Source organism: Pocillopora damicornis, chromosome 9 (genome assembly GCF_964200805.1).
Source record: "Pocillopora damicornis chromosome 9, jaPocDami1.2, whole genome shotgun sequence".
Lineage (NCBI taxonomy): Eukaryota > Metazoa > Cnidaria > Anthozoa > Scleractinia > Pocilloporidae > Pocillopora > Pocillopora damicornis.
In genome coordinates, this window is record NC_142678.1 from 5,619,284 (window position 1) to 5,643,945 (window position 24,662).

Genomic DNA, 24,662 nt, shown 5'->3' on the forward strand with positions numbered 1-24,662 from the left:
GTGGTGGTGTGCCTTCGTTCAAAGACTTAAGAAGGAATTTTTAACAAGATTTTATGCGCAAACTTATGGGCATGATAAAGATGTTTAAAGCATTGCAATAAATAATTACTTTCCAGTCCAGAAGGGGGTCAGCCCAGCCTTGTTACAACCCCCCCTTACACTCTCTCTTACACCCCTCCCCCAGCCCTTAAATAAGAGCTACGACCCCTCTCTCCTGGTTAGAACCTTTTATTGGTTCCAGATTTTTCACGGGCATTTAGAGTTTACCAAGTGTCTATAAAACATTTATCACCTGCTTTTATCGTGTTTCCTCTGATATTTATGACGTAAAAGCTATTATTTTTTTTTTAAGCCCAGCTTTTGCATCCTGACAATTGCTTAATCAATTTTTTTTCGCGAAAGCCAAAAGTTAAGTTTTCTGGAACATAGTTGGCTCGATTTCCTCCGCTCTCTCGTGTCCGGTCTTCACTCCTCCCCGAGAGGAGTGGGTTACGGGGATGAGCGCGGGCTCATATTCTCGAACAGCGGCTAGTAATTTAGCCTAGGAACATGGCTGCTTCACCAGAAATTGTCGACGTTGTCATCATTGGAGGAGGAATGTCAGGCCTTTCTGCAGCCTACGAATTGCTGAAGAAACGCCCACAAATAAAGCTTGTAGTTCTCGAAGCTAAAGGTATGCCTGAAAGTTTTGACAGGTTGATAATTTGTTAATGCAATTTTTTTTTGAGGGCGTCGGTAAGTAACTTTAATCTATCTGATCTTTTGAGCGTGACCTTGTAATTAAATGCTAAGCTTGCATGCCAGCCGGTTGACCTCTCTTTATTTTTCCCTCACGCTGTTAAGTTTTCATTTTTATCTTCACGAGTAGCAGAAACCACTCGTACAAAATTAATGTAAAGGCTCATGGTAGGATCCCGTCGAGCGCGTTTGCAACCGTTAAGGTGATTCCTCAGTTTTGCACCACGCATCCTATCTTACGCTTAAAAATCACATGATTCTGGGAATGAGCGCGCGCGCATTCCGAGAACATGGTATCGATTTTCAATCCATGGACCAGGTAAAGTGGTACAATGGTCTATCGCCCGTAAACAAACAAGGTGACCTATACTTTTTATTGCATAATTTTGGTGAACAGATTGTGTCCTTTAAATTGGAGAAATTAAAAAGAGATATACGAAAGGGAAAAAAGGTAAACCTAAAAGCGTACACGAAGCCCGTTACTCGAGGATGCAAATTATGACTTTGAAAGGAACGACTCAAGGAACGGTTTGAGTCGATGTCGTTTAAATTTGCGGCGTCGACAAAATCTGGATCGGACCGGACCGGATCACGGATTGGATCACGGACCGAATCACGGATCATGGATCGGATCATGTTAAATAAAAGAAGAAATTTTGCGTGGCAAGCCAAAATTAAGTCTGCATGACATAGTTGAGTGCAGGCCCCCTGAAAGTTTTTTGCCCAAAAACCTCACAGATTGGATCATGTTTCAAAAAAGAAAAGAGTTTGAAAAATAAAACAATGAAATCCTTACAAAATAATAAATAGTTTAAAAAAAAAGGATGTTAAAAAATTAAAATATTTCGATGAAAATTTGAGATGTTGCATAAAATGCCAAAATAGAGTCTGGGTGACACTGGAGTGCAGGTCCATTTGAGAGTTTTCCCCAAAACTCCATGTAGTCACTTTCACAGCTGTGTTGAGGAGTGTTGTGTCATGCTGTCATGGACAAAAGCTAGCTATTCTTCAATCAGGAGAAGGGCATTGGGGATTTTTGGTTTTGCAGTTTTGGCTAATTTTATATTGGTATTTTGGTTTTTTGTGTCAAAAAACTTTGGTTTTTCAATTTTCTCCATTTTGGTTTGTGGATTTTATGTGATTTAGCATTTGATTTTTGGTTTTTGTCAAAAATGGAAATGGATTTTTGAACAGCAATTAAGCACCTCCACTGATCTCAAACAGTGGCAAAACACTAATGTTATCGAAAGAACTGCATGACAAACCAACTGAAATAATTTCTTGTTGGTGAAATGTGACAACAAGGGGTTTTTGGGCAAAAAAAAAAAACCTCAGTGGGGCCTGCACTCCATTATGTCACACAGACTTTATTTTGGCTCTTCACGCAAAATTTCTAATTTCAATTAATGAGATCTGATCCATGATCCAGTCTGTGGTCCAGTTTGTGGTCCAGTCCGTGATCCAATCTGGTCAAATCCAGGTTTTCTCAACACTGTTAAATGGTGAGACACCTAACCCTCAATACCCAGTTTGCATATTCTCTATACTGTTCTCTATACGTTTTCCAAGATGCTGACAAGGAGAATTTGTTAAACAATCAAGAGCTTCTTCAGAAAGTGATCATTTCCTTTATTCTTCTGAGTTCAATTTGTGTAATTCAGAGGTGATATGGAAGGAGAAATTAGCTGCTAGTCACTCTTAGCGGTCAAAAGATTAATGGGTGAAGATTTCCTCCAGAGTAGACACCTTCCTTGTGGCTGTTTGTGTCAGAAATTAGAGATATGTTGCAGCATTTAAAGACAAGTTGACGTTTTATTGTAGATGTAAAGTTTATAAACTATAATCTTTTAATCAAAACAATTTGTGAAAACTTAGACAGAGTTGGTGGAAGACTTGACAGTGTGGAACTCAAAACTGTGAAAGGAACAGACAGATGGGATGTTGGAGGACAATGGGTATGTAGGTGAGAACAATTGGAGATAATATCCTACATTATTGAGAAAATGGGGTCAAGGGAAATCAGATCTTGTTCAAGTTACCGGGGGGATTGGAATTAACCCTTTACACCCTAACATCAGAATGCATATTCTCCATACTGTTCTCTATACATTTCTTAAGGTGCTGACAAGGAGAATTTGTTGAACAGTCAGGAGTTCTTTAGTTGTTGATCATTTCCTTGATTCTCATGACCTTAATGTTTGATTCAGGGTGATATTGTGAGGAGAAATTAGATGCCAGTCACTCTTAGGGGTTAAAGGGTTGGCCAAGTTCAAGTTAGTAGGGTTCTACAGAACAAGTTTCTTTGTGAATGTTTCAAACAATGAGACAAAATTTTTCTTGCGTATTGTTCCCTTTTAAAGTTGTGTGAAAATTAGTCTTAGAATAATCAGTCTGTTTATATTTGACAATGAGGTAACAGCTAGGAGCATGGGAAAATAAGTTTACTTCCTTAAGCTAAATTTTTTTCCCTTCCCAGGAATCAAAAGACTCTTATGAGTCTACTCGAGGAATTGGACATTGAAGTGTACAATCAATTGTACAGTGGAAGCAAAGTGTGGCACAGCAATAATAATGTCATTACCAAGTATTCTGGTGAGATTCCACCAGTGTCTTATATTGCAGTTCTTGACCTGTTGTGGTCCATCTATAAGGTAAGTTGCAGACAATTCTGTTGATAGTTTGTCTTCTTGTCTTCTGAAAGCTAATTGACTCTTAACAATTGGTTCATACGTTAGCGTGCGTTCATCGAGATATGAAGCACATGGGAAGTTTGGAGAGCACAAAAAATGGGTAAGAGTTGCTTTTGGCTATGCCTTGAGCAACTCTAGCTTCTTGAGTGCTCTCTAAACTTCCCAAGTGCTTCATATCTCTATGAATGCACAGCTGACATATGAACCAATTGTTTTATAACATTTTCAACTCAATGGAAAATTTTTCTCAGGGGATATGTTTGCTGACATCATGAGCGTGCATGCTTGTGCAATTGAATTTGATCAGACAAATTTACCAGCCATGTTATAAAACTGTTTAATGTCCTCGACCCAATTCTTTTAGTTTAAGCTGGGAGGTGGAGGAAGGGGGGAAGGGGATACTCAGAGAAAGGTGACATTTTCACTTTCTGTTCCTAGCTCTTCCTCTTCATTTTCCTCTCTTCAGACAGCCAATTAATGACAAAGGGATATTTGCCCCTTTGAATTATGTTCCTTGTTCTGTCTGCTTGAATTTCTCTTTTCCAGCTCTGAGCTCCTATTTCTCTTGTACCTTTTCCTCTCTCCAGTCTGTCCTCATCCTCGCATTTGTATATTTAGTAATGCTGGGTATTCAGATATTTTATGAAGTATCGCTATTTTGTTCGCTCAAAGCCTTGTTCCCAGGAGAAGAGGAGAGAGTTTGGAAACAATGCTGGCTCAAAGGATGGGATGAACTGAGCTGGAAAGAGATATTACCGATTACACTTATTTTGCAATTTTTTTCCCTTGATGATTCACAAGGTTGAGAGGTTGTGCAAAGAAGTTCCTATTGATAATCCTAGTAAGTGTCCTTGTGCTGAAGAATGGGATGGAATGACTTTAGAGACATGGAAACATCAGACACTATGGACAAATGGTGAGAAATGTGTTTGAGTGTCACAAGTTGTTACAATATGCACTTAAGGCACAGTGATCTCTCTTTCTTTGAAGCTTACTTATCCCAACTACCTTAATTTGGAAGGCAAATTGTATTGAAACTCAGAAAACCATGAACTATATATGGCACAGTATCCGTGGATTTCACGAAAAGAGTGATTTGCATGTTAGAACACTAAATTTCAAAGCAAAATCATGGTTAATATGTTTGTGGCTTTGAGGATTTCTTGTGTGTTCTAAACTTTATTGTGATTGGTCAGTACACCATTGAAATTTTCCAAATTTCATAATGAAGGGAAAGTACTGGTATGCTCCAGAAATCATGTCATTATCCTCTTGCATTAAGGTGATTCCTCAGTATTGCACTGCAACTCCTGTACTATGCATAACATCACATAATTGAGCAGTATGCATACAGGCTTTCTGAGAACATGGTATTATTTTTTTTCAATGAATGAATGATGTAAATGTGTGATGGTCTTTTGTACAAGCTCAGTTACCTATATTTTTTATTGGATAACATTGCTGTTCAAATTTCCCCCCCTAAAATAAGAAAAATAAAGAAAAAATGTTTTGTCATCAAGAATGTATATTTGATCACAAGTCTCCTCTGACATCAAAAAGTATTGAAAGGAAGATGAGGGCATTATGCCATTATAGTTTGCATGCCTCTGACTGTGACGGAGGTGTGATACCCACATTAAGCATCATATGTCCATTGAGTTCACTAATGGTTTGTCCATGTAAGAGTTTTTATTAAGGCTCTTTAACTGATTTTTTACCCTTCCTAATTCAGACCAACACTCCCAAATTCTTATTCTAATTCTAACCTGACATGTATGAAAATGCTGGTGCTCTTTTCTTTTATTCCATTGTTATTATCATATTAATATTATATTTATCTTCATGACTATTTTTGACATTTATATTGTCATATACTACCTTAATTTCTACTTTTAGCGGCAAAAGAGTTATTTGACATAGTGATAGGCATCATGTTTGGAGTGACACCATCTCAGATGTCCTTCCTGTATTTTCTGCATTACCTGAACTGTTCAGGGGGGTGGTCTATTATGACAGATCCAAGTGTGAAGGGCCATGCACAGGAGTGGAAAATTAAGGTAAAACAAATAAGGGGTACTGTAGAGAGTCTCTAAAATGTTTGTCCCTTTAACCCTTTAACCTCTAAGAGTGACTAGCATGTAATTTCTCCTTACCACATCACCCCTGAATCAAACATTAAGGTCAGGAGAATGAAGGAGCTGATCACCGACTAAGGAAGCTCTTGATTGTTAAACAAATTCTCCTTGTCAGCACCTTAGGAAATGTGTAGAGAACAGTATGGAGAATATACATACTGATGTTAGTGTGTAAAGGTTTAAGGAGTTTTTTTAGCTTCAGAAACTTTCTATGGTGGCAAATTTACATTTACCAAGTTAATGGAACCAAATTATCTTGTTATACTCCCCCACCAACGAAGCACTATAGGATTCGTTTAACCCTTTAACTCCCAGATCAAATTTGTAATTCTCCTTACTGTTTCTCATACAGTTCTTGTAATGGTGGTTTGGAGAATTTGGTCAACTTATAATCCCCTAACTGATACTTTTCTTTATTCCCATCTTTTGTCTGCTTGATATTGTATTGACATTGTAAGGAGAAATTCTGTCTTGGTCACTCATGGGTGTTAAAGGGTTAACACTGACATGAAGTAAAGTTTCTTGAAAGAATATTTATAATTTTTTTGAGTGGTTGAGCACCATATGATACTGTACAGTGAGCAAAAATACAAATATGCAGTTAGAACTCAGTAACAGGTGATCATGACTGCTTATTAGAGGTGACTGCTTAATCAACTGAGGTAAAAATCACAGTAGTTATAGGGAAGAAGTGTGGGACTCTGAAAATGGACTGCTTAAGACAGGGTGATAACTTATTAGGTATATTGAATTTAATAATTGAATTTTATCTATTGTTTGCACTATATTTGTTTTTGCCAAAAGGGGACTGCTCATAGTGTAACTGAAGTACTTGCTGGCAGACTGGGAAAGGGCAGAGTTCTTTTAAATCAGCCAGTCACATCAATAAAACAGGTAAATATGTAGTACTGATCACTTGTGCCAGGGGTTCAATGATCCAATGACAACTACTCAGATTTGAGACTCTGAGATAGTCCTGGTTCAAGTTCTATAAGCATGTAGAACATGAGATAATAAGCTGTCATTTCCTGCTTTGCTCATCACTTTTAAAGTCACAGAGCTTTGTGCTAGCAAACCATGGATACTTTATGGAGAAAGGGACTTTCAACTTTTGTCTTTGAGCAACTTTTGTGACTCAAGTTGAGTAATTAAACTGCACATGGAGCAATTATTGGTATTCTGTCCAAGAAAATGTGGCTGCATGCATGCATGCATGAATTTAAAGATCTGTGAGATTTCACTCTCAGAGTGCTTTTCTTTCCTTTTCCAAAGTACATATGTGAAATAAGAATGGATATTTCTAACAGCGGTGAAAATGGCCCCAATTGCTCAACTTAACAACCATGACTGAAATTTGAGCTGGAAAATAACTTGAATAACTCAGAAAATTTTTGTTTTGTCAGGAAGATGACCATGTGATAGTAACCAGCCATGGTAGCCGGTCTTATAAAGCCAAGTTTGTAATTCTTGCAGTTCCACCTCATTTGATAGGTTAGAAAGTTAAATAGATGAGAAAAACAATTTTTTGATTATCTCTTTGTAAGTAGTGTTATAATTTTCAATATGTATTGCAAACCTGCCCTTATGTTATCCATACAGGCAGTTCATCAGTCTTTGGAAAAGGAGAGTGGGGGAACACAATTTACATTGAGCACAACAAAACGTTTTGGTAGCCATATTGAATTCAAAGTCTGATTCAAGCCAATTTCCACCCTATAAGTTGTCTAACTTTATTACCAATTTTTCCATAGGTCAGATCAAATTTAGTCCACCCCTCCCATACAACAAGCAGCGTCTTATTCAAAACATGCCTCCGTCGCATTTGATGAAGTTTGTGGCAACATACTCAACAGCCTTCTGGAGGAAGGCAGGGTTATCAGGAGACATGGCCAGGAACACAACTAAAGGTTTTTGTGAGAGTAATCCTATTGCAGTAACATTTGATGCAACATCATCTGATGGAAACCCTGCAATTGTTGGATTTATAACTTCGTATGCAGCAGCTCAGTGGAGCACAGTAATGGTAATGTCACAACTGATATTCAATGATATCCCTAAAGGTGAAGCTAACCCTTTTACCTCCAGGAGTGATTAATATGTAACTTCTCTCTATGATAACCATACATTATGCAAAAAACAGGTAGTGAGAATACTCAAAATCAGGTAGAAGTTATTATGATAATCTTGATCTAACACCAAATTCTTGTCACTAATTTACAAGGAAATGTGTAGCTGCCAGTGGGGAGAATTAACAATCAGATCGCAGGAGTTAATTAGGGTTATGTTTGCTCCAGGAAGTTTCATCTGGAACTTGATGTGATACACTTGCTTTAATGATCAAATCAATTTCATTTAACCCTGAGTATATCAAATCCTTCCTGGTTGAAAAACTAAGCTGCTTCATTCCTTGACCTGCAAAGAGTGTAGAAAAAGAGAGAAGGGTCTGTAGAGTGGTTTGTTTTTTCTTGTGCGTTTTCGATTAACCTCCATTAGGGTGCTCATAGGACTATGAGAGAAAAGACAGGCCACAAACCATTTACCTGTAATCACCATTCTTTTCAAGCAAATTATCCATTCTAATTATAAATGGCCATGTCTCACCATAGTCATTTCCTACTTAACTCTTTAACCCCTAAGAGTGACCAGCATCCAATTTCTCCGTACATTATCAGCCCTGAATCAAACATTTAGGTCACAAGAATAGGGAAAATGATCATTAACTTAAGGAGCTCTTGATTGTTAAACAAATTCTCCCTGTCAGCATCTAAGGAAATGTATAGAGCACAGTATGAAGAATATGTATTCTGATGTTGGGGTGTAAAGGGTTAATCCTTAGACCAAGACAGAATTTCTCCTTATAATATCAGTACAAAATCAAGCAGGCAAGAGATGAGAATAAAAAAAAACATCAATTAGGGGATAGATACTACAACATTTGATCCAATACTAAATTCTCTGAATTATCAAAAGAATTGTAGTGCAGACAGTGAGGAGAATTACTAAATAAGATCTTGGGAGTCAAAGGATTAAGTGTTAATGAAGGAAGTGTGGAGGTTTTCCTTGAGACTTCTAACTTTTGATCCTGAATTTTTTTTGCTAGGATAAAAATAAAAGAGAAGCAATCCTTAAGGCTTTGAAATTGTATTTTGGTGAAGAAGCAGAGAAGCCTATTGATTTTACAATAAAGGTATGCTCAATTGGCTTTTAAACCTCAGATGACCAGATCTGTGAAATCTAAAATGTAAGTGTTACTTTAAATAATTCCCCATAATTTGTGTAAAATTTCCATAATTTCTGTTTTATTGAGGAGCTTGTAGTTTCATTGATAAAAGAATTCTCTCTGTGAGTGGAATATCATAAGTATTATTTTGATTTAGCACCCTCATTCTGATAAGCATCACCCTCTCTAATAAGTGCCCCCTCAAATGTGTTTCTGTTAGTAAGTGCCCCTATTGAGCAAGCACTCTTGCCCCAAGAAGCACCCCTATTCCAGTGTTCTTGCTGCTTTTTTTTATAAGCATCAAAGCTTTGTTTCATTGGTTCTGCTGGTTATCAAAAATTAAAAAAGTGTCCTGAACTTGATAAGCACCCTCCCTTGATTAGTCTGTCTTCATGAATTGTAGGTGCCCCATCCAGGTAAGTTTTTTTATTCTTCTAGGGTAAGGAGTAGAAGATGAATATGTTAGAGTTGAAAGTAATTCTAACTTAAGTCAAATTAAAAGACTTAAACCTAGTAGTTTTATTATCACAACAGTTATCTTTCCTTTGTTCAAGTTGTCTACAAGAAATTCTACAATTCTTAAAACAATTTTTAAAAAATCACAAATCAAACTAGTTTGAAATCATTTTGACATCAAATTCACATTCAACATGAATGGATATAATTTTTTAAATTGATAAAGTTTTGATTACGTTAAGACATTTTGATGTGTTTCATTAATTTTCTTTTATTTACTTTTGTTTGTTTATTTAATCAGGACTGGTCAAAAGAGGCATGGAATGGTGGATGTCCAGTGAATGTGATGGTCCCTGGAGCAATGACAAATTATGGAGACTGTTTACGTGAGCCATTTCTTAGGTAAAAAGGAATTAGCTTTAAGCATCAGCAGTGTTTGAGTCCTGGATAAACTTCACTCTCACAGAGCATCTTTCCATCCAGGAGTATTATTAATGTATACCAGCAAACTCTTAGGGAAATCTGATGAATGCAGGGTGACCTGCAAGGGATTGACGTTCCTTTGAATGAGGGAGCAATACTCCTGCTCAGTATGTGCTATGAAACAATAGCAGTTCTAGAAGGAGAGTGTAGAGGTTCTTAACCTCCCCCCCCCTCCCCCCTGCAGGCTTTTTCACCACTTCTCTGATTCCAAATTCTTACAACAACAGGATCACACATCACACTCTCAATTTGAATTATTAAAATTTACATGTCTTTAAATATTTTTTAGCCTATTTGGACTCTGGTGTTAAGCAAATACATTCTGTGGTTTCTGAATCAAGTTTCCTGGATCTGCCCCCAGATCAGGGATATGCTGCTGCAGTCACAGACCATTAGGTTCTTAAGACTAAAGCCATACAGGCAGTGGCAAATTCAGGTGGAGGTTGGGGGGGGATGGGGTAGGGAAGGGGGGATGGGGTGGGGAAGGGTGGGGATCCCTTCTTACCATTAGACCTGGGACCTTATTTTACATCTTGTCTGACTCCAAACTTCTTGCAATATAACAATATTGTATTTTACAACAGCAAATGTAGTATTTTGAATTTATTTGTCTTATAAAATTTTTAAGTTTATTAAGGCTATAACATTAAAAAATTATGCATTTTGTGAATCAATGTTTGTATCTCCTTCCCCTTCCAAAAAAATTTGTCCATCTACCCCAGCTTAGGTGGGTCTTGTCTAGAAAATTTAGAAAAAGCGAGGCTGACGATTAACACCAATCAAATGTAGGCTTATACCATGCCCCTAAAACCTTTTACCACATGTTTACAAACTTGAGAATTTAACAGATGTGCAGGGTGTTGTCTACTCTCTGAAACCGCATTTAACCATCTAATCCCTGAGAGTGACATGCATCTAATTTCTTCAAACAGTATCACCATTGATTCACACATTAGGGTCATGAGAATAAAAGAAATGATGGCCATCTAATGAAGCTCTTGACTGTTTCACTTGATGCTTCAGTTCCATAGGAAAGCCATGGAAAAGAGTGGAATATACTATTTCATACTTATGTCAGGTTTTTCAGGAGTTAATATAAGCTCTCAGCCTACAGAGTGATGAAATAACAAGTGATGTAATGGTGTCATCTTTTGTCAGAGTTCACTGGGCAGGAACTGAGACAGCCACTGAATGGCGTGGTTTCATGAATGGAGCAGTACAAGCAGGTCAAAGGGCTGCAAATGAAGTCTTGGACGGCTTAGCTTGTGCACCAGTCAAACATTCTGAGTGACTAAGCTGGGTGTTGTTGGCAAAACATACATGTATATTAATACAGGCAACGTTCATATAGAATAGTTTTATCATATTTGGAGAATATGGATGCATAAATGATAGTTTTTCAATAGACTAATATTCAAATGGTTAATTTGATCTTTACCACAGAAGGTATAGTCTAGAACAAAACAAAATAACACCAAACAAGAACTAAAACAAAGAAACAAAATAAAACAAAAAAAAAAGGATTCAATGATGCAGTGGTGGTGTAGCTAGATGTAGCAAACCTCCAAAATCTGAATCAGTTTATGTTTATGTTTATGTTTATTTGATAACATAAAAAGGAAAATTACAATTGATGTAGATGGTATGCTAAGTCTTGAGAAATATAGAGCAATGATTTTTTTGTGAGGGTAAAGGAACAGGGTTAAAACTGACCAGCTTCTTATTTCTCCATACAGCAATACTGCTACATCATTCTTTAAAATCATGAGAATAACAAAAGATTGTCAATCTAAGAAGCTTTGATTGCTACACAAATTCTCCTTATCAGTACCGAAGGAAATGTGTAGAGAATGGTATGGAAAATATAATGGATACTTATTTCAAGGTATAAAGGGTTTAAGTTTTAAATTATGAGAAAGAAATGTTTACTTTGATTGCCTTTACCCTTAAACTCCCAAAAGTGATTAACATGTAACTTCTCCTTAACATACCCATACATTATCAAGCACAAAGGTAATGAGAATACTCAGACTTATCAGTTAGATATTATAATCTGGATTGAACACCAAGTTCTTGTAAATAATTTACAATGAAATGTGTAGCAGCTCGAGGGGAGAATTTACAATCAGATCTTAGGAGTCATTGAGTTAGGTTAGTTACTATTTAATTGGTTTGTCAAAAATATTACTTGAAGATGATCTTATTAATTTGAAAGTTTTCTTTTGTGTTCTTCAGTAATTTGTTATCTAAAAACACAAATAGCTCTTTTTCATTGCTACATTTTGTTTACTTCAACTGGTGAAAATGCTCATATTTAACAACTGTAAATGGGGAATATTTTAATTAATTTGACTTTCACTAAAAATAAGTATTGAAATTTTGAAACAGACGAGACAATTAAACCATGAACCAATCATAGAATTAGGAGTAATTGTCGACTGAGTGTCATAACTACCAAATACGACCAATAAGAGCGAAGGAAAAGATCACTAGGAGCCAATCAGAAGAAAGGTTAATATTAGAATGAGCCAATCAAAACGCTCAAAGCGCGGTACCAGACAGGTAACAAGTCAGAATTTGTTTTAATTTTGGATCTGATTGATTGATAAAGTGGCGCGAGTTTTCTTGACCAATCAAAAAACCATCGCAAACTAGTATTACTTTCGACACTCAATTGAAAATTACTCTACAGAGGCTACTTGTGCAGTAATGTTGCAAAAACCAAACCTCATAAAAATTGCGTTCTTACTTAGTATAGTAAATACAATGGACAACAAACATATGTTAATGTAAAGTTATTCTTATTCAGTAACATGTTATACATGACATTGGGGTTTTTATTTGATCAAGGAATATACATATATGTAAAACACGAAGCTATGTTCACTTTTTTAAAGTCTTTAATTGACAAATAAAACAGTATTTATTGTTTTTATTTCATTTTGTTATTCTAACCTACCTTCAGTTTGAGCTCAAAAGCGCACCATCAGTGATTAATATGTCGGGAAACATCATGGACAAATTGCAGTGTCGTCTCATCAGTAGGGAACGCTTTGCCAACTTACATTAGGAATACATTTTGGGAATACATTTTGTATACATTTTGAATCTTAATTTTTGGTTTTTTATGGAAAATCCATTCTAGGACATACATTTGGACACACTCTAGTCACTCGAGGAAACTTCATTTGTCAATTCTTACACAGCGGAGTAGTTGAAACTCTGTTTAAGAATTGACTTTGAAAAACATTCACGTGTTTTTTTCAACAACAGAAATACTATTCCCTCGGGGCAAGCGCTGTCGATACTGGAATAGAAAAGTAGCTACCAGTACAGTAAAGCAGGCATACACAACCCTAACATCAGTATGAATTCTCCGTGCTGTTCTCTATACATCTTCTAAGGTGCTGACAAGGAGAATTTGTTAAACAATCAAGAGCTTTTTCAGTTGGTGATTATTTCTTTTATTCTCATGACCTTAATGTGTGATTTAGGGGTGATATTGTGAGGAGAAATTAGATGGCAATAACTCTTAGATGTTAAAGGGTTATTAATAATATGCCGAGGGTAAATTGGGACGGGTCAACATTCCTTTAGCCACTTCATGCTGAAGAAGTCACAGGGAACCCACCCAAACAGTTTCACGGATTGACCATTTGATGTATAGTTGAATTTAGAGGAAATGTATGGAATTTCGAAGAGTTTTGTGTCATCGTAACAAACAGGGATGGCTCTCGATTAGCATCAAAATAAACAGACTTTTATCTGGAATGTGATATATTGTCGTTTCTGTGGACAGCGTATTTTGGAATTTGAAAGTTTATGTCAAATTAATCGATTTTTCGAAGCAATAAAATGAACAATTAGGTAGATATAAACTACATGATGCTGTTTGTTTACTGGCGCGCGCGCGCGTGAGTGTATCTTTGGAGACGGTAGCTGCTTCTCAGTTTCCTTCGCAGCCGTTCAGTTTTTGGTATCTCATGTAACGTTAGGGGATTACTATGCCTACCGCCATCTGAACACGAAACAACTTCTTTGCACACTACTCCTGGCCCTCAATAAACACTCAAACAATACATAAAAATTCCCAAGTCAAGTGGTGTGAGGGACAAGTTTCGCTCACTATGCGTTCGGCGTCGGTGGACTGTTCTGAACCATAGTCAGGTTCTCTTACACTTTTCTTTTCTTCTCTTCCTCTCTCTATCTCCCTCTTTTCTTTTCTCTTCTTTGACTCTACATTTTAAAGATATCCCAGGTTTTAATTATGAATGTATTTTTTAACATTTATTCCAAACTCACTCGTCACGAATCCTCTTCATTGTCTCCATTATCCCTTTACACCCTTGCATTCTTGAAAAAAATTCTACAATTGTTCAGTCTCCATTTTACAACAAATATTCAATAATGTAAAGTTCTTATCTTTGTCGAATCTTCTCGTCATTCCAGTGATTCCACTTGTCCTTTTGATCAAATATTTCTCCATCTTTTTCCTCTTTACCAAGAGCTTCCTAAAACACAAACATAGCATTCCGCTGACAAGCAACAGGCTAAATTTGGGTAAACCGACTTTGTGATTTACTTAGTTCTGTAACTAGCTGAGTGTACAATGCATATTCTCCACACTGTTCTCTATACAATTCTTATGGTACTGGCAAGGAGAATTTGTTTAACAATCAAGAGTTTCTTAAGTTGGTGATCATTTTCTTTATTCTCATGACCTTAATGTGTGATTCAGGGGTGATATTGTTAGGAGAAATTAGATGTTAGTCACTCTTCATGGTCAAAGGGCTAATGAGAGAGTATTGTTTGAAAACTTCGACAAAAAATACATCATTTCCTTCTTCTTATAAACTAAATATATGTTATTGTGATACAAGGAACTAGAGAGCGATGTGCTATAGAGAGAGCGAAAAAGCAGAAAATAGATAGGTTTGCATTGCATGCATTCATCTTTTTTTCTAAACCCTTCATTTCAATCGAGTTATCTTATAATTCCGGAAAGGGAAAGTTAAAAAATTGGTGGCTGAAGTGTTTTTGACTTTTCCTAACGGCAAGGGTCTCTATATTTTCAAGTAGAATATTCCTAGTTTTGCTTTGGTTTTATCTCTGAACCTCACCCCTTTCTTTGCACACCCTACTACTTATTATTACTTTTATCTTGTAATGTTCATTCCACGCTCATGATAGACTGAAGCAAAATATGATCCGCGTTCGATGGGTCGTTAACTTGCAATTGATGTTTTTTTTCGATGGGTCGTTAACTTGCAATTGATGTTTTTTTTCGATGGGTCGTTAACTTGCAATTGATGTTTTTTTTCAGCCATTCTCTGATTGGCAGGCAGCTTACGCCAACATCTGTGATGTAATCATTAGTGATTGGCTGTTGTTTCTAATCCATATTCATGCAAAACTATAGAATTTACAACAAACCAAGCTCATCGTCGAAGTGGGAAGACGTTTATGATGAAGTTTTGAAGAAGAGCTTCACCGAACTTGGAAGTTGCTCGAAGAAACGTTGAGGACAGGGAAGGAAGTGTGTTCTCTATTTCAACAAAGGTAAATGAAATACTATCTTTGCAAATATGGGAGTTAAGCTGAATTTTATCTTTGCGAGTAACCACGTGCACGAGTAGTCGGCTTTGGGCGTAGGTTGCTAAAACTCGAATTTGAGATTAAGAAAATTATATTTATGCACTACAGTCACAGAATTTTAGAGACTGAATTAAACTGAAAATAGAGGAAAATTTTAAAACTAGAGAGGTATTTAGAGCATAATCCCTTGAAAATAACCAAGAATGCGTGAATGATCTTTGACATGGCCACGTGCATACAGTAATTCTGTTCTTGTGTCTTTAGGGACTTTAGTTGAAGTAGAATTTGCAAGGGTTTTTCAGAAGTTTCTTTAAATTTTCTTGTATAGTTCATGCATGATGGAAAAATTTGACAGTACAAATTTACAAACTTGCCTTGCTTGCATATGCATTGTACACTTAGCTAATTACAGAACTAAGTAAATCACAAGTCAGTTTACCCAAATTTGTCCTGTTGCTTATCAGCGGAATGCTATGTTTGTGTTTTAGGAAGCTCTTAGAAAAGAGGAAAAAGATGGAGAAACATTTAAAAAAAAGGACAAGTGGAATCACTGGAATGACGAGAAGATTCGACAAAGATAAGAACGTTACATTATTGAATATTTTTTGCAAAATGGTGACTGAACAAATGTCGAGAGTTTTTCGAGAAGCTCACTCTTTATTGTATCAGGTCAGATCTGTGAATTATCTGCGTTGCCGAAAAATACCAGAGTGAGTAGACGAGACCGCAAATTTTTCTTTGAGGTACTTATTGTTTTGCAGATCAACATGCTTTTTCGGCGATTATAAATCAAACAATTCGTGCTAAATTAATTTCGTCGTTCTTTAGACAAAAGAAAAGACAAGTTTTGGATTCTAGTCTGACTCCATTTGCTTGGTCTAAATTGCAAGATGCAAAGCATTTAAATAAATTATTTTATATGTGATTTGCATGTTCATTGTTAAAAAAAAAACTTGGTTTCTCTAAATTCACAAATGCAAAGCAATTCAGTGCCTCAGGTCACCATTCTATTAACGTTGCTGTAGTTACGACATATCATGGCTGCAAAGAATGTGATCAAGGTGGAACTGCCCGTCAATTAAGAAAAAAAAAACTCCTCATAAGTTTTCATTCCATTTGGGAGAAAAGGTTAGTTGGATACGATCTAACACCTCGAATAAAAAAAAGTCTCTTCGCATCAACTGGAGAAGTCGTTTTGTTACTAGCATACTCATATTATCATTGAAGAAAACGGATAATGAAAACGGTGTTTCTCCGTTTGGGTCATTTTTGAAAAAAGAGAGATCATTAGACACATAGGAGCACAAGCTGTGCAGTTGACTTTGCCACCTTAATTTCATTGATTTGCTCTGGCCATTGGTCTAATAAGCTATAACCGAAAAGAGAACAATGACTTTTTTTGCTGTTTCCGATTGGCTTGGTTTGAGTAGCCGACAGTTACGCTTTCTAACAAAACAGCTCCATAAAACTTATTAAGCGTTAACAATATATCATTAAGGAAATTCTCAGCTAACTAAGAAACGACTGAAACGAACAGAGTCATGACCTCTATTTTGGTGACGATATCTTTTATTCAGGACAGTTGCATAACTATCCTATAACATTTACAAAAGGATGATTATCTAATGGAATCAGTTACTGTTAGACACTGACAAAACATGCACGAGGAACAAGACGATGCAAAGTCCACATGCGCAATCAAATTGCCATGCACCATGTTAACCACTAACGGCTCGTAACGAATAACTTAGCAGGAAATTCCATTGACACTACGAATAAACAAAACTAAGCCACATCCTTCTGCCAGCTAATCAAACTGACCAATCACAGCTGACGAACGGTTCTTGAGTCTTCTAGCCAATGACACATAAGCAAAGTGGACGAATCACTTTTCACAATCGAAACTTGGCACTGTGCGGAAAGAAAATTTTTCACTTAATGCTGATGTTTTCAGCCAACAGAAGCATAGGTAGCAGATCAAATGTAAGATTTTTAAGACTGACTGAACATGCACTAAGACGTGATGTCAGCAATTGTATTAATGATTCGGCGATCGACTTACAAAACATAATGTTGACTGGGACACCAATCAAAGTTTAATCTGTACCAAAGACTGACTTTGGAAAGCTAAAGACGGACTCGATTATGATTTCCTTGATAGCATGACTGAACACGATCGATTGGCAGGTCACACTTCGCATGAAACACTGATCAATTACTACCTAAAACTGGTTTATCGGAACAAGATAATCTTGCATCAACATACTTTATTTCTGAAACCATCGTTTTTAAGTGTAGACCTACTCACGACATAACATCGAGGATCTAAAATCATCAAGATCCACCTTGACTGACAGGCCAATATGGACTCTAACCGATCAATCACTGACTAAATAGACTAAATTAACAAGACCGCATAGTATTTCGTTCAAATGACTGACAACATGTCACTGGACTGTGAGATGAATTCGATCAGGTTTATTAAGACGTTATTCAACAGCAACAAGTCATTTTTATTTTTGACATTGTTCTCTCGTCGGTTATAATAAATTGTAAACCAGTGTCTGGTTCGGAAAAATTAAAAAAGCAATGACCTCGATAAACTACACCAGGTTGTACACTTTAATTTTGTCAACCAAAAAGTCCAGAAATTAGTAGTATGGACCCAAAATAGGTAAAAAATGTTTCAAAATTAAATGATTTGAAAGGCTGGAAATAATTTGGCTTGATATCTGACTGTTTGCATTTTGTCATCTTTACCAAAAAAAACAGAATTCATGATTTATCAGATTGTGGGCTGACAAAAATACTCAGAGACGAGAAAAAAAGAATATCAAAATAGAAAAGAATTTCTTCGTGATTTGAGGTCATTGTTTTAAGGCAACTGTCTTAATTCATAGCAGAACTTTTGTGTTTCTATAGATTCCGTGGTTTATAAAATTTTGTAATAAACTAGGAGAGGAAAATAACATTTGCGCTACCATTTAATGTAACACAGGACACAAAAGACGCATATTAGTTTTTTTCATTTAAAAAAAGCCTTTTCATACAGAAGCTCGGGAGAAAATTGCACTCAAATTTTACCTTGTGAAAATAAAATTAATTTTCATTTCAAGCAACTGAATTGTTATCGTCAGGCTAAGAAAAATAACTTTTGGCATGCGTTTTCCACAAAACAGATTTAAACAATCATTTTAAGAGAAAAAAAAGCCTGGAATATGCAGACAAATTTCTCGTCCCAAGGTTTGTTTCGTTGCTCAATTACATTTTATTTGTCCTGTGTTAGTAACAATATATAGTAGGCGGCAGAAAATTGTTATTTTTCTCTCAAAAGCAACATGAAAAGTTACAAACCGAGGGAGGTCGAGTTTAACTTGGAAAATAAAACATTGAAATATGAAAATGGTGACGTATTTTTAGCCTCAAGAAATTTTAATCGGAAATTCTTTAACTCTTCATGTTGCTTTTTTCGTATTTTATTAGAAAAATTATCTCGTGCAAAAAATTGAAATTCTTATCAAAGTTTTGTTAACAGGAAAATTGCAAGTTGAACTTTAAAATTATGGGGAAAAATCGAAATTTCTGCTTTGAATTTTTTGCACGAGATAACATTTGTTTATTTTTTGGCGGGAGATTTGTAAACGAATCCTCTTTAATTTTTTCGCTGAAAAAGTTGCCAGGGGAAACTCTGTGCAAATTGCTCCAAATTTTCCCGCCAAAAGTCTTAGTATATACACTTTTGGCAAATGAATCTTGCTGAATTTTGACTCGCCAGATGCTTGAGAGAAATGTGTTGTACCTTTGAAGGAAATCCCGTTATCTGCTAGCATTCCTTGTCTGATTCATTCTTGAAGCATTTGAGATATTGACCAAGTAGTCTGCGGGAAAATGAAAATAAACCATAAATCAACAAATATAAAAGATAAATTACTAGCATGTTTTATACAATTGATTAATCTGGCTACTGTTAGAGAACTATCAGTCAATATTTCACTCAAACAATGGAAAATGAGTGGACGTAGACTGGATTTGCTGATTAACTCAGTACTGTTGCTGATAGGATATACTTGTAAATTCTTGCCAAAATAAACTTAATTGGGTTAAATTCTGGTGCTTCTCCTTGTCTTGCTTCATGGATTAAGCCATTTAATTGCAGCAGACAGTTAATACATTGCTACAATAAATAATTTTTCTCAGAAACTGCCTATAATCACTCTGAGATCGTGACGAGTTCTAATATGATAATTGCTTAAATGGAGTTCCTGCAAGTTTGAATTATATTTTCTATTTTTTCCTGAGCCTACATCAATCTTTCAAGCGACGAGCTGTTGTGTTTTTGTTCAGCATTTTCGACGAAATAGCAAAAATGTTTTCCAATCATTTTCGCAAAGCTCATTTCGCGCTGGATCAATACATAGATATAAATCCTCGTGCATAAAAATATTGGAAGATGATGTATCTGAATAACGAGAAAAAAAACAAAAGAGTTCCCGAGAGACGTTTCTCTGCTACGAAAAACTGCAAATCACTGGATCGGGGACCACCGTTTTTTAAAATTTGTACTCTGGAAACTTTCCTTCAGTAAAATGCAGTTTATCAAAGCTTTTAGCTGAGACCTATCCTAGCCTTGGTTGAACTTGTTACTTGGGTAGCGCATTTTTGAATCAGTTGACGATTCTTTTTTATGTTAAATCACATTAATTATTGATAGTCATACCACCAGCAATTTCCTTTTCGTGAAACGTATTCTATCAAAGCTTTCAGCTGAGACATTTCGGTGGTAGAGAGGTTTTTTTGAACTTGTTCCTTGGAGGGGGGGGGGGCTCATCTTTGAATAAATTGTATTTTTTTTTTCATACAAAACCACATTAATTAGTGATAGTCATTCCACTACTAGGCAAGAAGATGATAATATCCTAATAATTTGTATCAAGGAGAAATGATGCAGTGTATAATTTCTGAGCTTTGGTGAATAAGCACAACAGTTCCTAATTTTAATTTCCTCCTTTGAGGATGGACATTTTTGATTGATTGATTTTTCAAATCTTATACAGGAAAGAAGAGCGAAACGCCTAAAATGAGTTACCAAAATTTAAAAAGAAATACCTAATCCATTTGTGCACTGAAGTAGAATTTTTACTTGATCTAAGGCTAGGCAAATGGTTTGATGGTGGTCATAGCCACACGTTGTTATTACACTCAGTGTTTCTTTTATCAAGAAAGCCTTTGAAAATGAATTCTGTAAACAGTTTTAGAAAGACTAAACGCCTATTACAAAATATCAGAGCATTCACGAGTGACCTCGTAATGAAGAAAATTAAAAAAAAGTCCGAATCTTGGAAAAAAACATTTTCACAACATTAGACATCTAGAATTATAGACAATTTGTGAAGCAGACCAAAGTTGGTTTCAGCCCGAAGGAAAGTTCACGTGACCAAAAATTAAGTTATAAAATTTTTACTTAATATATCTTAAAATAATTAATGTGCAGAGATCTTATGAAAATTCTACAAAAAGAAAAAAACAAAGATAATTGAGAAATTTTATTTTATTAGTATTTAAGCCTCGAGAGTTGGTACATTTAACAATCACCCTTCATCGTATTAATGAATTAGTAGCAGAGTTCTAATTTGGAAGAAAAAAAAGGCACCGTATCATTACACTGAGTTGAGTTTTATCCACTTTAAGCAAAGGCATGAGAATTAGGCCTATCAGTGTTTATTGAACTAAGCACAATGGTTCTTAATTTATAGATAATACGAAAAGACCAATACCACGAAAAAGGTGCAATTTGAAGGTGTTTAGAGTATGTAGCTGTTTGCAGAAAGGTTGTCGGAGGACAAGCTGCACGCGACAATCTCAAAAGGTGATCTAGGTACATAGCAATCAATGAATTTTAATAAATTGTAAATGTGGACAAAAGGACTAATGAACGGGGGATAAATGCCGATATGCACGTGAATGCGAGAGAACAAACTAAATAATATTACATTGTAAACAGTTTATTTCTTCAGGTCACTTCGAATTTGCTCTCGCTGAGTATACTTCATTGGGGTCAGTTCGTTCTTTTTTTCGTTTTTCATCAAGTCTAGAATAAAAAGTCAGTCTTGTGAACAAAATAAATTCATCAAACTCGCTATGACTGGGCCTCTTCTTTACAGTGAAGAGCGACCTGAAAACTTTCTGGAAATGTCAATGTTTGGAGCACGTTGAATTTGGTTTGACCGGCCTCAAGAATTTTAAAAATTTTACAATTAAGCTTCAAAGTTTCATCAATAGAGTTGAAAAAGTCTGAGTCTAAGAAAGTTTTAAAATCATTGCCCTTATCAAAATCTAAATAATTTCCAGAAAAAGTCTGAGTAATATCAGTTTACTGGGCGAGCTGTTTTTTTACCTAAAGATGAAAGAAACTGAAAATCAGGCTCGAAGCATTAAATGAAAAGGTCCAAGTTTGAAATAAAAAAAGGCGCAAAACTATCAGAGTATTAAAATTTGTTAGAGATCTAAGGAAGAATTCTAGATGGTCATGGCATGTTAGGTGATGACTAGAAATTTCTTTGAAATCATTGCTATGCAATCAATTTTTGACTTTGTTATTTTTGAGTGTTTTTTTTTCTCCATTTTTCAATCCAGGTTTGAGCTTTCTAACGGACTACATCTATATCAAAGCGCAGATAACAAACCCGTCACAGAAGTTAATAAAATTTGATATTCATAGCTTCATTACAAATCCAAATCCTACCTAATAATAATAATAACAATAAATAACTGACCTTGTTGGAAGTTATCCTGATTTCCTTTCCATTTTGAAATGTTATCAATCTCTACTTGACGTTGTACGAAAGCGAGAGAAAAAACTGAATACGTGCATACCCATCTACAGAAAAATAATTTTTATTGTTATTGATTAAGAACACTGCTGAGAACGAAACACTACTTGCTCCACTTTTTGTTCGGTAAAATTTCCGCACAGCCCCATACTATTGTAAAACAAATCTGTTTTCCCAATGGCAATGTATTGTTTTTGTCATTGTTTTCTCTATTCAAGAACTGAATGCATAATGTAGTATGGGGCTGTACGGAAATTTTACCTTTTGTTCAAGTAATTTTGTAAACATTCGCCAAATCAGGTATGAGTGATAAACTCCTACCAGGCTTACGAGTTCAGGTAAACTAATTTGTTGAAACACTAATATTTACCAACCTGTTTAATGCAATCCTTTTTCTTTCCTCCAGAGGATTTCTTTAGAATCACATTTTGCTTCATCCTTTGCCAGACGCTGAAAGACAGAAAACGATACAATGAGAACAAAGACTCTGGCTACCAAAAAGACAGTTCCGCGTCAAAATGTTTGACCCTTTTTTCCTTTGGCGGAGGTTAAGCATAAGGGAAAACGCGTTTAAAGAAAAGCTAATTTTAAAACATAAGAAGCATAATTGACTATGTAAAGTATGAAACAAGTAAAAATTTAAATTAAAAAAAAAAATTAAAAAAAAACCTAACTAAAACACTGATCAATAATTGTAATAAAATACGACGTTCTTGTTGTTGCCCTATAGGTCATTTGGAACTGTCATGGCGGCTGCCATTTAGGTTTTGTCCAACATCGTAATGTGAGTAACTGGCTCTTCCTTTTCAAATAGAACCCCGAAATTTGATTTATACTTTCGCCAAGAAACACAAAGACTGTACTTTTATCATCAAATATGTATCTAAACGTAGGTTATTTACCTTGATAAAGACGTTCATCAAATCCTCATGGCGGCCAACTTGATCCACTCAATTCAGCAAACTCAAAGAACCATACGCTGGTCTTTTACAGAACAGCTGTTATGAAGCACCAGTTTAAAACTGCTTTGTTTCCTGGCCCCTGAGTAGCACCAAAAAGACGATGAATCTTCTTGTCGTTCGTAAGGTCTTTCTCGTTTGTGAACTCTTTCCACGTGCAAGACTGATATAAAATATGAATATTAATTTAGAAATCATTTAAAATTCAAATGAATTCCCCGCCTTTGATAAGCAGACAGACAAAGTATCGAACGAAAAACTCTTCGGTCACTTTTGTTCAAAGGTTAAATTAAATAATAGCGCTATCCCTAAGCTAACTTCAGCCTTAGTTCATTTAAATGGAAGTTTCAGCTATACTTGCAGAGTGTCAGAGCATTTTTAAATTACTGTCTTTTCAATGCCCTTGAACTGTTTTTCGCTTTGATCTAGTTCCGTTCTGTTGGAGGTCAATCTGTACCCGTGTAACGTAGCAAAAAAAGGAATGGCAGCATTTCACCCTTCCTAGCCGTATAAAGGCAATAATACCTCTGTTTTTAAAAAAGGTTGTCGGAAAACAAGTGCACACGGCAGTCTCAAAAGGTAGTCTGGGTATTCGGTAATCAATGATTTTAATAAGTCGAACGTGGTTATTTATCAAACCCTCGGTGCCTCGTCCGCACAGTGACATTTTCTCATATTTCTCTAAATCCTGAGGTCAAGGAACCGCGACCTGAAAACTATCCACAATGCCTTTCGTCGGGCCTCTTAAGTTGTTTAAACAGACTCTCGAGTTTTAGTCTTCTGTTCTGCATATTTGAGGAGGAAGTGGCAAACGCAAAGCGAACTCGGAGAGTAAGGCACGCCCAAAAGGAAGAAATTGTCTTACTCGCTTCTTAGGTCCTGTCAATGGGCGTCTCAATGAGGTAATGGCTTTTACGACTAGCGGTTGACAGTAATGTTGAATACAAAGTAATTTCAATCATTTTAAAAAGTTAATGATTAAGTTTCATTGTTCTTAAACGCATTCACTTGCTCGCTTTTGCCACAAGAGTCAAGCAGCAAGATCATAGTGATTCCAGATCGTTCATAACACGTTTGTGTCTACAATCAAGGTCACTCTGAGCTTTATATACATAACTTTGTTTCATACATTTTGCAGAAAGGTGAATCTTGATCTACTGATTGCAAAAAAAAGACAACAAATTGGGGTCACTGATCTCATTTCCACTAATAGTCACATTTAAGTAACATTAGGGGTGTTTTAAGGGGCTGTTGTGTTGCTATGGTAACCTCATATGTAAGAAAAGTGAGCTTATTATACAAGGAAATTAATGGAAAAACGAGAAACCTTCATGTTGAAGCTCAGTCGCCGGAACGTTAAGGAAATCAGTCAGTGCAAGACCAAATAATTAACTGTTTGAAGAATACACAAAAATTGTCCACCAAAGAACATTCAAGATGATTGCTGTTTTTCTTTGTTTTATTGTACATTACCCAGATGGTCAAAAGTGCATTTCAAACAATCTTGCTAACTGGAGTCAATTAATTTCATAACCAGTACAATTTTTCACTGACAA

At 35.8% G+C, this 24,662-nt stretch overlaps 1 protein-coding gene and 1 long non-coding RNA gene across 4 annotated transcripts; one reads left to right on the forward strand and one right to left on the reverse strand.

Moving 5' to 3' along the window:
* Positions 1–514: 514 nt before the first annotated feature.
* Positions 515–12,657, forward strand: LOC113667001 (putative flavin-containing monoamine oxidase A). 2 transcript variants are annotated; one of them, XM_089182058.1, is made up of 11 exons: positions 515–673; positions 2,614–2,701; positions 3,215–3,389; positions 4,230–4,344; positions 5,325–5,485; positions 6,368–6,457; positions 6,967–7,054; positions 7,315–7,586; positions 8,664–8,750; positions 9,541–9,641; positions 10,881–12,657. In XM_089182058.1, exons 1-11 carry the CDS (start codon positions 550–552, stop codon positions 11,011–11,013), a joined length of 1,434 nt encoding a protein of 477 aa, XP_089038184.1. In that variant the 5' UTR covers positions 515–549; the 3' UTR covers positions 11,014–12,657. The 2 variants fall into 2 exon arrangements, with proteins under 2 accessions (XP_089038184.1, XP_089038185.1); XM_089182059.1 differs by having other exon boundaries at positions 522–673; positions 2,614–2,693.
* Positions 9,158–23,276, reverse strand: LOC149039796 (uncharacterized). 2 transcript variants are annotated; one of them, XR_016179665.1, is made up of 4 exons: positions 23,050–23,276; positions 22,522–22,597; positions 22,091–22,194; positions 9,158–9,217 (listed from the first exon to the last, which is right to left on the reverse strand). It is a non-coding gene; the product is annotated as an uncharacterized LOC149039796 (long non-coding RNA). The 2 variants fall into 2 exon arrangements; XR_016179666.1 differs by lacking the exon at positions 9,158–9,217 and adding an exon at positions 21,608–21,711.
* Between the last annotated feature and the right edge of the window lie 1,386 nt (positions 23,277–24,662).

Coding starts and splice junctions, on each gene's coding strand:
- LOC113667001 (XM_089182058.1), top strand. CDS start 550: ATGGCTGCTTCACCAGAAATTGTCGACGTTGTCATCATTGGAGGAGGA. Junction 7,055..7,314: donor AGTTCCACCTCATTTGATAG/GTTAGAAAGTTA, acceptor ATTTTTCCATAG/GTCAGATCAAATTTAGTCCA. Junction 8,751..9,540: donor CTATTGATTTTACAATAAAG/GTATGCTCAATT, acceptor TTATTTAATCAG/GACTGGTCAAAAGAGGCATG.